The 13,960-nt window shown below is 52.1% G+C and overlaps 1 protein-coding gene across 3 annotated transcripts in view; it reads left to right on the plus strand.

Annotated features, from left to right (window-relative positions):
- The first annotated feature begins 449 nt into the window (after positions 1-449).
- ARHGAP39 (Rho GTPase activating protein 39) overlaps positions 450-13,960 on the plus strand; it is a 166,438-nt gene continuing 152,927 nt past the window's right edge. For 2 of the 3 annotated variants that reach the window (XM_074578027.1, XM_074578031.1), the window contains exon 1: positions 450-670. In XM_074578027.1, the coding sequence (XP_074434128.1) occupies positions 660-670 (11 nt within the window). In that variant the 5' untranslated portion in view covers positions 450-659. Of the gene's footprint in view, positions 671-2,173; positions 2,203-13,960 lie in introns of those variants that run through there. The other variant, XM_074578026.1, reaches the window with a different exon arrangement.

The raw sequence follows: 13,960 nt of genomic DNA on the forward strand, positions 1-13,960 counted from the left end.
ATAAATCTACGTGTATGTATGCATGCATGCGCATATATCTGCATGTCCGTACATATATGTACACATGTATGTACATATATCTGCACGTGTGTAGCTATAGCTGCATGCACGTACACGTCTGCACATATATCTACATGTATGTACGCACGCATGTCCGTATAACTGCATGTGTGGGCGTATATCTGCATGTACATACAGGTGTCTCCATGCCTGGACGCACACCTGCCTGCCCGGTCACGTCTCCACACGTATGCGCACACGTATGTTCACACGCATGCACACACACGCATGCGCAACCCCCGCCTCCCCTTCGAACTACAACTCCCATCACCCCCCGCGGCCTTCCCCGGAAGAGGGGGGCGCGGCCTTCAAGTCCCGCCTACGCCCCCTCGGGCCCCGCCCCCTCCGCCTCTCCCCATTGGCGGCCGCCGCCGTTGTCGCTGGTGACGGCGGGACGCTGAGCAGCGCGAGCGCCGGCCTCAGTCAGCGGCGGGGCGGCCGCGGGTTCGGAACCCCCGGGGGGTGGCGGAGGCGGCGGCGCGGGGGGTGGACGACACACGACAAACGGCGGCGGCTCGATCGGTTCGCCGGGGCCATGAGAGGCCGAACCGGCACCGGGGCCGCCGCCGCCGCCGACCAGCGGTGAGGCCGCCGGGAAGATGGCGGAAAGGTGAGAACCGGCACCGCGGGGTGGGGTTTTATTTTTTGGGGGGGGGGGGGGGGGGGTCTGAGGCCTACAGGGGCTTTTGGGGCCTATGGAGGTGGGGGCTGCTCCCCCTCTTCTATGCGGCCCAGACCCCCCCCCTCAGGGTCCCCGAGGGGGCTGAGGCCCCCCCCGGGGGCCCTGAGGGGGGGGGTCTGGGCCCCATTTGTCCCCCCTCTTTTCCCCCCCATATATCTATGTAGGGGCGCCCCCCCTCCTTGGGGTGCCCTGAGGGATGTTTGCCCCGCCCCCCCTCACCTTGGGGGGCTGTCTGTTTTTGGGGAGGAGGGTGTTTTGTCCCCCCCTTCTGTCGCCCTACGCGTTTAATTGGGGGGCGGGCTGTCTGCGCCTGTTTGATTTTTTTTTTTTTTTTTTTTTTTTGGGGGGGGGGGCGGGGGAGGGGAAGTAAGTTTGGGGGCTAAGCCCACCCCTGTGCTGTGAGGGGGTGTGGAGGGGTGGGTGAACATTCCCCCACACACACCCCCCCCCCCCCGGTTTTGGTGCATGGTGGGGGGGCTGGGTGCCCCCACCTGGTTCGCTGTGGTTGCAGGAGGGAGATGGAAGCGGGAGGGGGGAGGTGGTCTGGATCCTAACCCCACCCTGATTGATTTCTAGGGGGATCATTGGTAAAGTAGGGGGGGGGGGCTGGATCCCTCCCTGCTCCATGTGGGGGGGGCTGCATATCCCCTCTGCTCCCCGTGGGGGGGGGGCTGCATCCCACCCTGCTCCCCGTGGGGGGGCTTATGGAGGGGCTGGATCCTCCCCCCTGCTCCTTATGGAGGGGCTGGATCCCCCCCCCGCCCCTTGCTCCCCATGGCGGGGCTTATGGAGGGGCTGGATCCTCCCCCCCCCCCCCCCCCCCCCCCCCGCTCCCCATGGCGGGGCTTATGGAGGGGCTGGATCCCCCCCCCGCCTTGCTCCCCATGGCGGGGCTTATGGAGGGGCTGGATCCCCCCCCCCCCCGCCTTGCTCCCCATGGCGGGGCTTATGGAGGGGCTGGATCCCCCCTCCCTTGCTCCCCATGGCGGGGCTTATGGAGGGGCTGGATCTCCCCCCCCGCCCCTTGCTCCCCATGGCGGGGCTTATGGAGGGGCTGGATCCCCCCCCCCCCCCTTGCTCCCCATGGCGGGGCTTATGGAGGGGCTGGATCCCCCCCCCCCACCCTTGCTCCCCATGGCGGGGCTTATGGAGGGGCTGGATCCCCCCGTGCTCCCTATGGGGCGGGGGGGGGGAGTTGGAGGGGCTCCCCCTCCCCTGCTCCCCGTGGGGGGGCTGGATCCCACTTTATTCCCTGTGGATGCTCTGCCGGGGTTGGGGGGGGGATGGTGGTACGGGTTGGGATGGATCCCACCCCATGGGATGCAGCCAGGGGAGGGATTTTTACGGAGGTGTAAGGTGTGGCAGGGCGAAATGGGGGGGTTCGGGGAGTGTGTGTCGGGGGGGGGACACGCAGAAGGTGTCGTGGGAATGGGTGTGGATGCAGGGATGCGCTGGGAAAGGTGCACAGGCAGGGATCGGGCTTGTTGTGGGGGGGGGGAGATCCCACTGCAGGGTCTGCGGGGGGGGGGGGCTGCAGAGAGGGGAGGGGGAGGGGGGGGGCATGAAAGTGGGGACAAATGGCCGAGTTGTGGTATTTGTGCTGGAATGGGGTTTATTGGTTTTTTTTTTTTATTTTTTTTTTTATTTCACGTGTGCGGTGGACGGCGAGCTGCTGGGTGGGGGTTGTGGGGTTTTGGTTTGGGGTTTTTGTTTGGGTTTTTTTTTTTTTTCCCTCCTCCCTGCGCTGCTCTGCTGCTTCCCCAGACCTGCATTCTCCGGCTGCAAAAACTGCAGGATGGGAAATTTTTATTTATTTATTTATTTTCCCTGCCCCCCCCCCCTTTTCCTTAGCGATAGCAGTTTAATCAACCCTTGGGTGACCTCTACAGATAAACCCGCAGCTGCTGCGCTCCAGTGCCTCACCTGGCACAGGCAGCTGGGTGGGTTTAAAAAGGGGGGGGGGGGGGTGTGGGGGGGGATAATAAATCTTTTTTAAAAGAAAATTCATGAAATTAGGGAGCTTGGTGTGAGCTTTCTGGGTACCTGCAAGCAGCAGGTGGCTTGAACTGGGAGCGGGGGCGGGGGGGGATGATTCTGGCTGGGTGTAGCTGGACCAGTTGTCAGCGAGATGCGACGCCGAGCTCGGCGTCGGTGGCCGTTCCCGTCCATGGACGGTTGGATGTTCGCCTCTGCCCGGGCGGTAGCTGCGGCTGAATGTTAATATACCACATGATTCGTTAAAAACAGCGTGATTGCACCTTGGCTGAGGGGGGGGGGGCGGGGGGGGAAGGAAAGAAATCTGTCGCCTTCGTTTGTGGCGCCGTTGCGAGCTGATTTCTGCGGTGCTAGGGGGAACCAACACCCTCGCGATTCCATCATCTGCCTGCTGCAAACTGTCTCGCTGCTGACTTTTTTTTTTTTTTTTTTTTTTGGGAGGGGGGGAGTGTGGGGAGGGGAGAGACTGATGGTACTTGGTGTTTGGTGCTCGTGGATGTGAAGATCTTGGCTGGTGCTTGCAAGATGTGATCTTACATCGGCTGATAAATGCCTCTTGTGGTTCTCTTATCGAATATTGTGCCGTGCCGTACGCTTTCTCTATTTTTTTTTTTAGAAGGGAGAAGCTATATGTTTCTTCCCCATCACTTAGGAAGGGTGCGAGGAAGGGGGGGGCGGGACTCGAGGTCTAGCGGCGTTACCCTTCCCAGATATCTCCCATGGGGTTTTGTACTTACGCTCGGCTCCTCAGGAGATACATTCCCCACCTAAAATTTGGATTAATCCAACTCTGCGCTGGGAGTTTGAGCCACTGATGGCAGCGTATCAGTACCTGGGATGGTTTTTAAGTCTAAATGACTCTTTTAAGGTTAATCCCAACGACTTGAGTTACGCTAATCCCCTTGGGAGAGATAATTTCAGCACTCTTCCTTGGGGAAGAAAGGCATGTGTTGAGGCCCGTCGTCTCCAGTGAAGTCTTCGCTCTGACGCTAAAGGAGCCGCTGACGGGGTATTTCCCACCGAAATCTATGGTCGCTGTGTTTTTCCTGCTGCAGATCAAGACAAACCAAGGTCTAGCCTGTCTGCGAGCCAGATGTCTTCGCGTAGCTCTCTTCCAAAGGAGCTGGAGATGGGTTCAAAGGAGCTTTTTCAAAGGAGGCTGCTAGCAAGACATCGCGATTCGTCAGTGGCTTAAAAAGAGAGGAGGGAGCGAACTCGCTGTCCTCCTGGTAAAATTAATATTGCTGATATAAAGGTGCCCGAGAAGTGCTTGCCGCTGAGTTTCTGTGATTTATTGTGAACTTCCTTTGAGGAGCCTGTGACTGTAATTCCTGGGTATACTCTACGTGGCTTAAATTAGGTCATTAACGATCCTAATAAGAGAAGCAGAAATGCCACGGTCTCCTGTAACCTGCAGCTCTGAGGGAGCGAGAGAGAGGAGATGCAGCCGGTTGGCCAAGAGCCCAGAGCTTCGTAGCTTGCAGCTGAATAAAAGGTGGGTGAAGAGATGCAGGAGGATTAAATTTGGTTAAATCGGGCGCCGGATGGGTCTTTGCTGGGAGGGTCCCGCCATTGGGTGCCGTGGGACTTGCTGCTGGGACGTTGCGTTGGGGTGGTGGGAGTGAGGAGATGTCAGAGAATTGTAGAATCAATTTAGGTTTGGGGAGGGGAAAAAAGACCCTTAAGATCATCAAGTCTGACTGTAAAAGGAGAGGGAGACTCCTGAAGTCTGGACTGTTGAAGGTTCTCCAAATCCTGACTAACGTCGCATTTCACAGGGGATTTTCCCCAATAGCCGTGACGGTGGGTGTGTGGTTGGCGGGTCTGTGGGTTTTATTTTGGTTTTGAGAATTTTTTTATATTTTTTTTTTTTGCTGCTGCTGTCCTGTTGGGACAAGAGCCACTTTCTACCCTGGTTGCAACCACAAAATGGATTTTATGGTTAGTCCTAGGCAGCTGCTGCAGCTGTTAAGTTCAACAGTGATGCTGGGCGTACCCTTGACCAGCTTTATGAAGATTAATGAAGATATGTGTACACTAACGAAGCTGGCAACGTAAGAGCAGTGAGGTGATACACGTTGTGTGGACGGCTTTTTATTCTGATTTAAAAGAAAATCCCTTCTGCCTCGTTCTTCCTACCCTGTATTGGGCATTTTGGACCTGTGGTTGTGCGTTATAATTATATGAGTAGTAAGATGCCATCATCTTGAAGCAGGAATGTAGGGCCTGGACCTGATGAGTGAGAAGTTTCGCCAACCCATCAACTAGTTGTAGGCCTTCCAGATGTTTTAGAGAATGTTGTTGAATCCCAGATCCTGTCCAAAATAATTAAAAAAAAAAAAAGTGTTTTATGGGATGCCTGGCTTCTGAAAAATAGGAAAATAACGTCTGCCCATGTGTGATCAGTTTGATGTGGGACCTTCTGGGTACGTGTTGTCAACCAGCCCCGTGTGAGGGCAGAGCTGCTCGGGAGCACGGTGCGGCTGATCGTAAATCTGGTGCGTGTTTGTTTTGCTTCCTTGTTTACAGAGCTGCTCCTCCACCTCTTTAATATTAAAAAAAAAACCTGGTAAAATCTGGGACAATCCCAGCAGCCTGGCTGTACGTCGCTCTATCTTTAGAGCTGTGGCTTTCAACAGTTGCAAGCTGCCTTATTGCCTGTGGTTGTGGTATCTACAGCTCATCTCTCAATTAGGACTCTGAGTTTCCAAAATCCTTAAGCCGGTCCTGGCAGGATCATGGAATCATGGAATGCTTTGTGTTGGAAGGGACCTTAAAGATCATCCACTTGCAACCCCCTGCCATGGGCAGGGACAAATCCCACTTGACCAGGTTGCTCAAAGCCCCATCCAACCTGGCCTTGAACACCTCCAAGGAGGGATTAGGGATGTCCAGGCTGCGTGTTGGGTGCTTCCTGACAGACTAAACTTTGCTGTGAAACCTTTCTTCCTAGAGAAACGATGGAGTCTTGTTTGTTGAAATATTTCAGCTTAGACTGGAGAAAGCATCAGAGAATCTGTCACATGGAGCAACGTGGCCATTCTTTGGTAGGAAGGTGGAGGAGGCCCATTGCATCACGTAGGTCCTCTCTAAGGATAAGCCTAATGTCCTCGGGTAGAGCTCCAGGGAAGGAGTTGCCTCAACTTTGTGTTTGTTTAAAGCTTTGTGAGGAGCTATCCCAGAGAATTAGGTGAATCCACGGTTCTGTACCTGGATTTGAAGGTCTTGGCCAATACTTTGGGCTTGATTGAGTCCTTGAGCTGCTTTCTACCACGTGGGGGGTTGTCAACTGGGAAGTGACTGTAGGGTTGGAGTCTTGAGCTGTAGAAACGTGCGACGAGCTGGTGTAGACAACTCCCCCCAGCAAAGTAATCGTTTTAGATAGGAGCAGCTTCCTAAATCCCCATTCCAGCAGCGTCCTGTTGCGTCTTCTCCTTCTTCAGGTCAACTGACCTGACCATTGTCTCTCCTGGGTCAATCTACTGTGATTGCTCAATCTGCATTTAGGCTGGTGAAGCTTCCAGGGCAAGTTTTTCTGGGTGAGTTTCTAGGTAAACTATAATCTAGATAGCAGACATGGTGTCTCATGAGTAGGTATCTTGGTTTAAGACCGGTTTGGGCAAGGCTGAAGTCCTCAAACCATTCTGGCAATCGTATGAAGACCAAAGACTTGCGGTGTGGTGTTCCTCATCTGAAAAGATGAAGGTTTTAGAAGCTCACCTCTAGTAACTCGTGAATATACACGATTTTAAAAAACAAACAAACAAAAATCCCTCCCCAACAACCTTTAAACAAAAACCCACAAACCACAACGAAACCATTAAATACAACCCAGAAGTCTCTAGGGACTGGGCTGATTCCAAGAGGGAAAATTTCTGTATAATCCGGTAAAGCTGCAAGTTCCTCGCCAGTGCGGCAGAGCCATGGAGGGCACTGGCTCCAGGGGATGGATCGTAAATCATCAGGTGTGGGATTTTTAGCCTGGATTTTACCCAGCGTCACTGTACGGCAGCGTTTTTGTGGCGTGCTTATTTGGACCTGTTTGCTCCAGATAATAAATATCAGGGAGAACTTGGGTTTGTGTTGGGTTTTTTTTTTTGGTGTTTTTTTTTTTTTTTTTTGCTGATTAAGATCACTAGAAATGTTATGATGACTTTTTCCCTCCAGTACCTTTAAAAAAAAAATAAAAAAATTCTTGTTCCTGGCTTCAGCAGCCATCCTCTCCCTCCTGCGTTTTTGCTTGAGTGATTATTTCCTTACATGCTCTAGATAACGCATTGAACCTAGACCTTTCCTCTTCCTCCTCTCTCTCTTCTCAAAAAGAGACATTTCTGCTTGTAATACTTTTTTTTTTTTTTTTTATTCACTTTGCGACTCATCCGGGCTGGCTATTTTTAATTCCAGTTTGCCAAGAAGCAAGCGAGGGATAAATGTACTCCGGGTGCTGAGGGGAAGAAATGGAAGCCTTGGAATTAATCGTCACTCCTTAAATTGCTCGCAGGAACCTCCGAAGCCGGTTTTCTCCCTTTACCAGCTCCTGGCGAGCGGTGAAAGAACCACATTGTGCTGTGACAATGGGAGGCGCCTCGTTTCTCAAATTCTTCGTCTGTCCCTCGCTGTTTTCTCGGCCCTTAATAGATCTGGTGATTGTATTTATTTTTCCTCCTCTTTCTGCTGGGATTGCTCCTGCCCTTTTAAAGCATCCTCAACAAACAGCCCTGCAAAGAGGCCTGATGGATGCCCAATTTTTAGAGTGCTAAATACATCGCTCTGATTATTATTTTTTTTTTTTTAGTTTTTGAATTGTTAAAGTATTTTTAAACAGTAAATGGGAAGGAGATTGGAAACGGGCGGAGAGGGCTCATTAACTGTGACGTGTAGTAACCCGGTGGTGTAATTTAGAGAACAGAAACCACGATTCCTGCAGTGAAAGGTGTGGAAATTTTTGATTGTTGATTAACATCTCATAAAACTTGCGGCAAATGAGGCCTGAAATAGACTGTCAGGGGGAGAAGGCTTTGCTTATTGTATTTTTTACAGGCAACGCGATCCTGCAAGGTTTTGTTCCTGGATTGAACATGGATTGCAAGTTACGTTTGTGGCGTGGAGCAGAGCTTTTCTGACTTGGGGTTAATGTTACAGTTTTGCTCGTTAGCGCCGACTTTTTAAAACACAGTTTGACTGCGAGGAAAGCTCTTGCTGGGAGGGAGGGGTGTAAGGAGCAGGGGATTAGCGATATTTGGGCTTGAATGTGGCATAAAGGATGCCTGGGGGCTGTCACGGCCACCGGTGACTTGGCCCCGGACCAGTTGATACCTGACCTGAAGGTGGTTTGGAGGCTGCTCTTGTCTTCTAGTGCAGTGCGGAGGGACTGGGGGTTATAAATCGGAGTAAAAACCTCAGCAAACATTCAAACAAAACTCAGCGTTGCGTACTGAAAGTTTAAATTTCTGACCTCGCCGCAGGATGGGCATATTCTGCATCTGTGCGTATAGAATCACAGAATGGTTTGGGTGGGAAGGGATGTTCAAAGATCATCCAGTTCCAACCCCCCTGCCATGGGCAGGGACGTCTTCCACTAGATCAGGTCGCTCAGAGCCCCCTTCCAACCTGGCCTGGAATGTTTCCAGGGATGCATCATCTCCCACCTCTCTGGGCCACCTGGGCCAGCATCTCACCACCCTCCATGTAAAATATTTCTTCCTAATATCTAGTCTAAGTCTCCCCTCTTTCAGTTTAAAGCCATTACCCCTTCTCCTATTGCTACAGGCCCCGCTAAAAAGTCTGTTCCCATTTTTTTTAGAAGCCCCCTGAGTACTGAAAGGTCCCCCTGGAGCCTTCTCTTCACCAGGCTGAATCACAGAATGGTTTGGGGGGGAAGGGACTTTAAAGACCATCCAGTTCCAACCCCCTGTCATGGACAGGGATGTCGACACCTCCCACTAGACCAGATTGCTCCAAGCCCCCTCCAGCCTGGCCTTGAACCCCTCCAGGGATGGGGCAGCCACAGCTTCTCTGGGCAACCTGGGCCAGGGGCTCACCACCCTCACAGCAAAGAATTTCTTCCCAAGATCTCATCTCAATCTCCTCTCTTTCTGTGTAAGACCATTCCCATCGTTCCATGGCTCCCCTCCCTGCTCCAGAGTCCCTCCCCAGCTTTCCTGGAGCCTCTTTAGGGCCTGGCAGGGGCTGGAAGGTCTCCCCGGAGCTTTCTCTTCTCCAGGCTGAACAACCTCACCGCTGTTCCCATTCTACAAATGGGAAGAGAAGGGACCTCAATGTGTCAAAAGTGATGCAGTAAAATAGTACTGGAGTCTGGGATCTCAGCTCTCTGGGCCATCAGTGGTTTTGACCATGCAGTCCCCTTCCTCTTTACCACCGAGGACTATAAAAAAAAAAAAAAATATAAAAATATCTCTGAATTGAAGCTGATGCCTTCCTTGCGGTGTAGCCCCTACAGAAAGCACACGTGCCTGGTCCATTTGTGCTCTCGTCGGATGCACGCGGTTTCTGGGCTGCCTCTTCCCGAGGTGATGACATTTCTCTGTCTGCCTCGTTGCATTTTTATTGATCTTCCCTCTCCACTCTGCGCTCTGCTTGAATGTAAATGACTTCCACGGGCGACGTGTTTGGAAACCCAAGCTTTTTACCATCCAGAACCGTTACTTACTCGGCGAGTTGAAGCTATAGTATTATGATTTTTATTGATCTCTCCATAGCGCTTCTTGCAAGCCTGAGAGCACTTTGCACACAGTTGGGAGAGATCATTGCGTTAGATGGAAAAGTGCAATCGTTTATTGACTACAACGTGGAAGCTTTGGAAGAGAAGGATGGACAATAGGGTGTGTTTAAATAACGGTGGAATTAAGGTTATAAGAGTCAGCCCATGGGCTGTGTGGGATATTTAGACAAATAGGCCCTCTTTGAAGTTGGAGTTATAGAATGGTTTGGGTGGGAAGGGACCTTTAAAGGCCATCTTGTCCAACATCTTAGAATCATAGAATAGTTTGGGTTGGAAGAGACCTTAAAGGCCATCGAGTCCACCCCCCTGCCATGGGCAGGGACACCTCCCACCAGCCCAGGTCGCTCCGAGCCCCGTCCAACCTGGCCTTGAACCCCTCCAGGGATGGGGCAGCCACAGCTTCTCTGGGCAACCTGGGCCAGGGGCTCACCACCCTCACACCAAAGAATTTCTTCCCAATATCTCATCTAAATCTCCCCTTTTCCAGTTTAAAGCAGTTCCTCCTCGTCCCATGGCTCCCCTCCCTGCTCCAGAGTCCCTCCCCAGCTTTCCTGGAGCTCCTTGAGGGCCTGGAAGGGGCTCAAAGGTCTCCCCAGAGATTTCTCCAGGCTGAATCTTCAACTAGATGAAGTTCCTCTGAACCCCATCCAACCTGTCCTGGAATGTTTCCAGGGATGGAGTATCCACCACATCTTTAGGCAACCCGGGCCAGGGTCTTGCCACCCTCCTCTGTAAAAAATGTCATAGAATCGTAGAATTCCCTAGGTTGGAAGGGACCTTTCAGATCATTGAGTCCAACCATCAACCATGTTGTCTATACCCTTTAAAAGACTCCAAATGAAACAGCCACCCGCTCTCACTGGCAGCCTGCTGAGATGCGGAGTTACGCGTGGACTCGAAAGGGGAAAATGCTGCTTCTTGAAGAGCCTGTCTTGCTTCCTTTCGCTGTGCTGGGAGGGGTTTGGGTTTTTTTGGTGTCCATCTGCTGAATTACTCAGGTTGAGGAACGCGTCTCAAGCTGGCCATGCAGCGTGCTGAGCGCACACGAAAGGCTTTGGAGGATAGACGGATGTATCATCAGTTTTATTCGTAATTAAGCTGTCTCTTAAGTACTTTCTGAACCCTGCTGCCGACCTGAAGTTGGCTTTCTGGGTGCTGTTGTTTCTGCTTCATAAGCTTCTTTGCTCCCTTTAATCTAACATGTGCATCTGTGAGTCCACGTCCCCTCAAAGGAGAAATCCTGTAGAGCCTTCTCCGTGTGCCCGGTGCGCTGTGGTGGCTGAGGCTTTAAAAAAAAAATAAAAAAAAAAAATCAAAATAACAAAACCACAAAACGCCTCTGATTCTGGCAACGTTTAATGTGGTCAGGAACATTTGGGAAGAATTAGAAAGGGGAAAAAAAAAATATATATAAAAAAACCACCCAGCTCCCTGTTTGGAGCAGAGGAGTTGAGGGATTTGTGTGCACGCGTCTCCGACCAGATCATCAGGCTCTCACCAAGGCGTGCGGTTTTCATCCGCTTCCCAGAAAAGTGGTGGGATTTGGGTGAAATGAGCACAGGGGAGGCTGTTGGCTGAGGCCGCTGGACTGCGATTCCCTGCTTTGCATCCGCTTGACTAAGCGTGACCTCTGCTGCTTGGGATTTGGTGGGCTCGGTTTTGGAGTTGAGATCATCTTTTGGCCCTCGCTGGCGTTAAATCCGGTGGCTGTGGGGAGAAGGGAGCAGGTTGGGTCCCCACGGTCCCTGGCAGCCTGAACTGCTTTGGGTATCAAAGGAAAGGAGCGTGTTGGGAGAACAAGAGGTTGCTCAAGTCGCAGTAGAAACCTTCTGGTGGCTGTCTCAAGGACATCTGCAGCACTGGCACCTAAAGGGACCGTTCCCAGGGCGAGCTTTCTTTTTAATGTGGTTTTTCGTTCCCAGGTAGGACAGAGGCTGAGGTGTGAGTGGGTTGAAACCTGTCCCCTTTCATAGAATCATAGAACGGTTAGAGTTGGAAGGGACCTTCAAGATCACCCAGTTCCAACCCCCTGCCATGGGCAGGGACACCTCCCGCTAAACCAGGTTGCTCAAAGCCCCATGCCCGCTGATTTTCTTGCCTTTCTCCTTCATGGCAGTGTATCTCCATGTTTATTTGAAAGGCAACGCTTCCTCTACCTCTCTGGTTCCGAAGAAACCTTCCCTTCAACTTTTTTGACCTCTACCCAAGGCCTGCTTTGGGAAATAAAAGCCGGCATATCTCAGTATGACAGTTTACCTCCAGGTTTAATAACATTTTTAGATTATTAATATAATTTTAGATTATTAATATGTTTTTTGTTTATTTATATCATTTTTAGAGCTTTTTTTTTTTTCTTCTACCTGGCTTTGGGGAGAGCAGGAAGGCGTTTCTTTGCTTCCTTGCGCTAGGCAGGACTTGCTGTTTGGAAGGATCTCCACCCAGAGTTACGCATTGGGACTTTACCACTTAGAATCATCGAATGGTTTGGGTGGGAAGGGACCTTTAAAGGCCATCGAGTCCAACCCCCTGCCATGGGCAGGGACATCTTCCACTAGACCAGGTTGCTCAGAGCCCAATCCAGCCTGGCCTGGGATGTTTCCAGGGATGGGGCAGCCACAGCTTCTCTGGGCAACCTGGGCCAGGGGCTCACCACCCTCAGGGTAAAACAATCCTTCCTTAGATCTCATTCTGTCTCCACTCTTTCAGTTTAAAACCGTAACCCTTTGTCCTATCGCTACAGGCACTATTAAAGTCTTTCCCCATCTTTCTTAGAAGCTTCTTTTAAGTGCTGAAAGGCCATAACTTCAAAAGACCTCCATCCAGAGCTCTGCAATGGGACTGACTGAGCAGCGGCCACCAAAGTTCTGCTTCTGGAGAACATTGTGGGTGGACATTTGCTCTCCTTGTTCTCCCAGCTGCCTTGAAGATGCACCAGTTCTGGTCGTGCAGTGCTGGTGGTGAGGTGCTGGACCTCCATGGGTCTTCCTGACAGGTTCTGTGCCCTGCGTGGGTGAGGACCTCTCCTTGCTGGTTCCCGGCAGGCTCAGCTGGGGGTTGAAGGTCTCACATTGCTCTACTCGCAGCCTCCTGCGCCGATGACGCCAGGAGCGACGTCGCTCGCCTCATGATGAGTGTGTCCCTAATTGAGCGTGGCTTGATGAAATCGAGCAGCGGGGTGGCAAAAGCGGACAGCAAGCTCTTTATTGTTTTTAATTTCAGATTAAAAGGACTTTTATTACACACACCCCCCTCCGCCCCACCCAGGGCTGCGGAGAGCGTTCGCTTCCCCGCTTCCAACCTTCTGCGCCGTTTTCGAGGGATGCTGTCGAATCTGTCAGAGCTCCCGACAGCGCTGCTGTAAGGGGAAAATTGCAAATGAATCCGTCAACGCCGCTTTCGTTTAGAAGCCTTTTCTTTTCCCCTTCCAGTTCTGCATATCTCACATCTCCTTAATGTCACCTTGAGGAATCTGTATTGTAGTCCGGCTGTTCAGCGCGGTGGATCGTCTGTGGGGGAAGTAGGTGGAGCATCTGCTCAAAAAATATCCCGCCCTGAAAAATACAGTGCTTTAGAGAACGCCTTTAGCACATTTCCTGGTTTAGGCTTTTTTTTTTTTTTTTTTCCCCCCCTAGTAGGAAATTCTCTGGGTTTTTTTTCGAGATAAGTAATGCGCCTAGAACTTCAAACCACGAACGACAAGTGCCTCTGCAGTAATTATTTTGCTGTCAAACTTGAGCTCGCCTGAGCAACGCGCCTTTCTTTTTCAGCTGGAAGGGGGAAAGTGCGTGGAGGGGGTTCTTCATCACAAAGAGATGTGGGAATGGGCCCTGTGAGAAGAGGAGACTTGTTCTGGATGTATTGATCTGGGTTTTAAAGCCACCTGGCTTGAGAAGGTGCAGTGCCTGCCTTCCTCAAAATCTGTCCTAGAAATTCGACGACTTAATTGTTGTAGTTTTTTCTTAGCGTCAAAGAATGGTTTGGGTTGGAAGGGACCTTAAAGACCATCTAGTTCCAACCCCCACTGTCCTGGGCAGGGACACCTCCCACCAGCCCAGGTTGCTCCGAGCCCCGTCCAACCTGGCCTTGAACCCCTCCAGGGATGGGGCAGCCACAGCTTCTCTGGGCAACCTGGGCCAGGGGCTCACCAGCTTCATCATGGAGAATTTCTGCCTTATTTTTAATCTCAATCTCTCCTCTTTTGGTTTAAAACCCTTCCCCCTCGTCCCGTGGCTCCCCTCCCTGCTCCAGAGTCCCTCCCCAGCTTTCCCGGAGCCCCTTGATGGCCTGGCAGGGGCTGGAAGGTCTCCGCGGAGCCTTCTCTTCTCCAGGCTGAACCCCCCCAGCTCTCTCAGCCTGTCCTCCCAGCAGAGGGGCTCCAGCCCTCCCGGCATCTCCGGGGCCTCCTCCGGCCCCCGCTCCGACACCTCCGTGTCCTCCCGATGTCCCCGGGGCTGCAGGCAGCACTGCAGGGGGGTCTCCCC

The sequence above is a fragment of the Larus michahellis genome, chromosome 2, assembly GCF_964199755.1.
Source record: "Larus michahellis chromosome 2, bLarMic1.1, whole genome shotgun sequence".
Lineage (NCBI taxonomy): Eukaryota > Metazoa > Chordata > Aves > Charadriiformes > Laridae > Larus > Larus michahellis.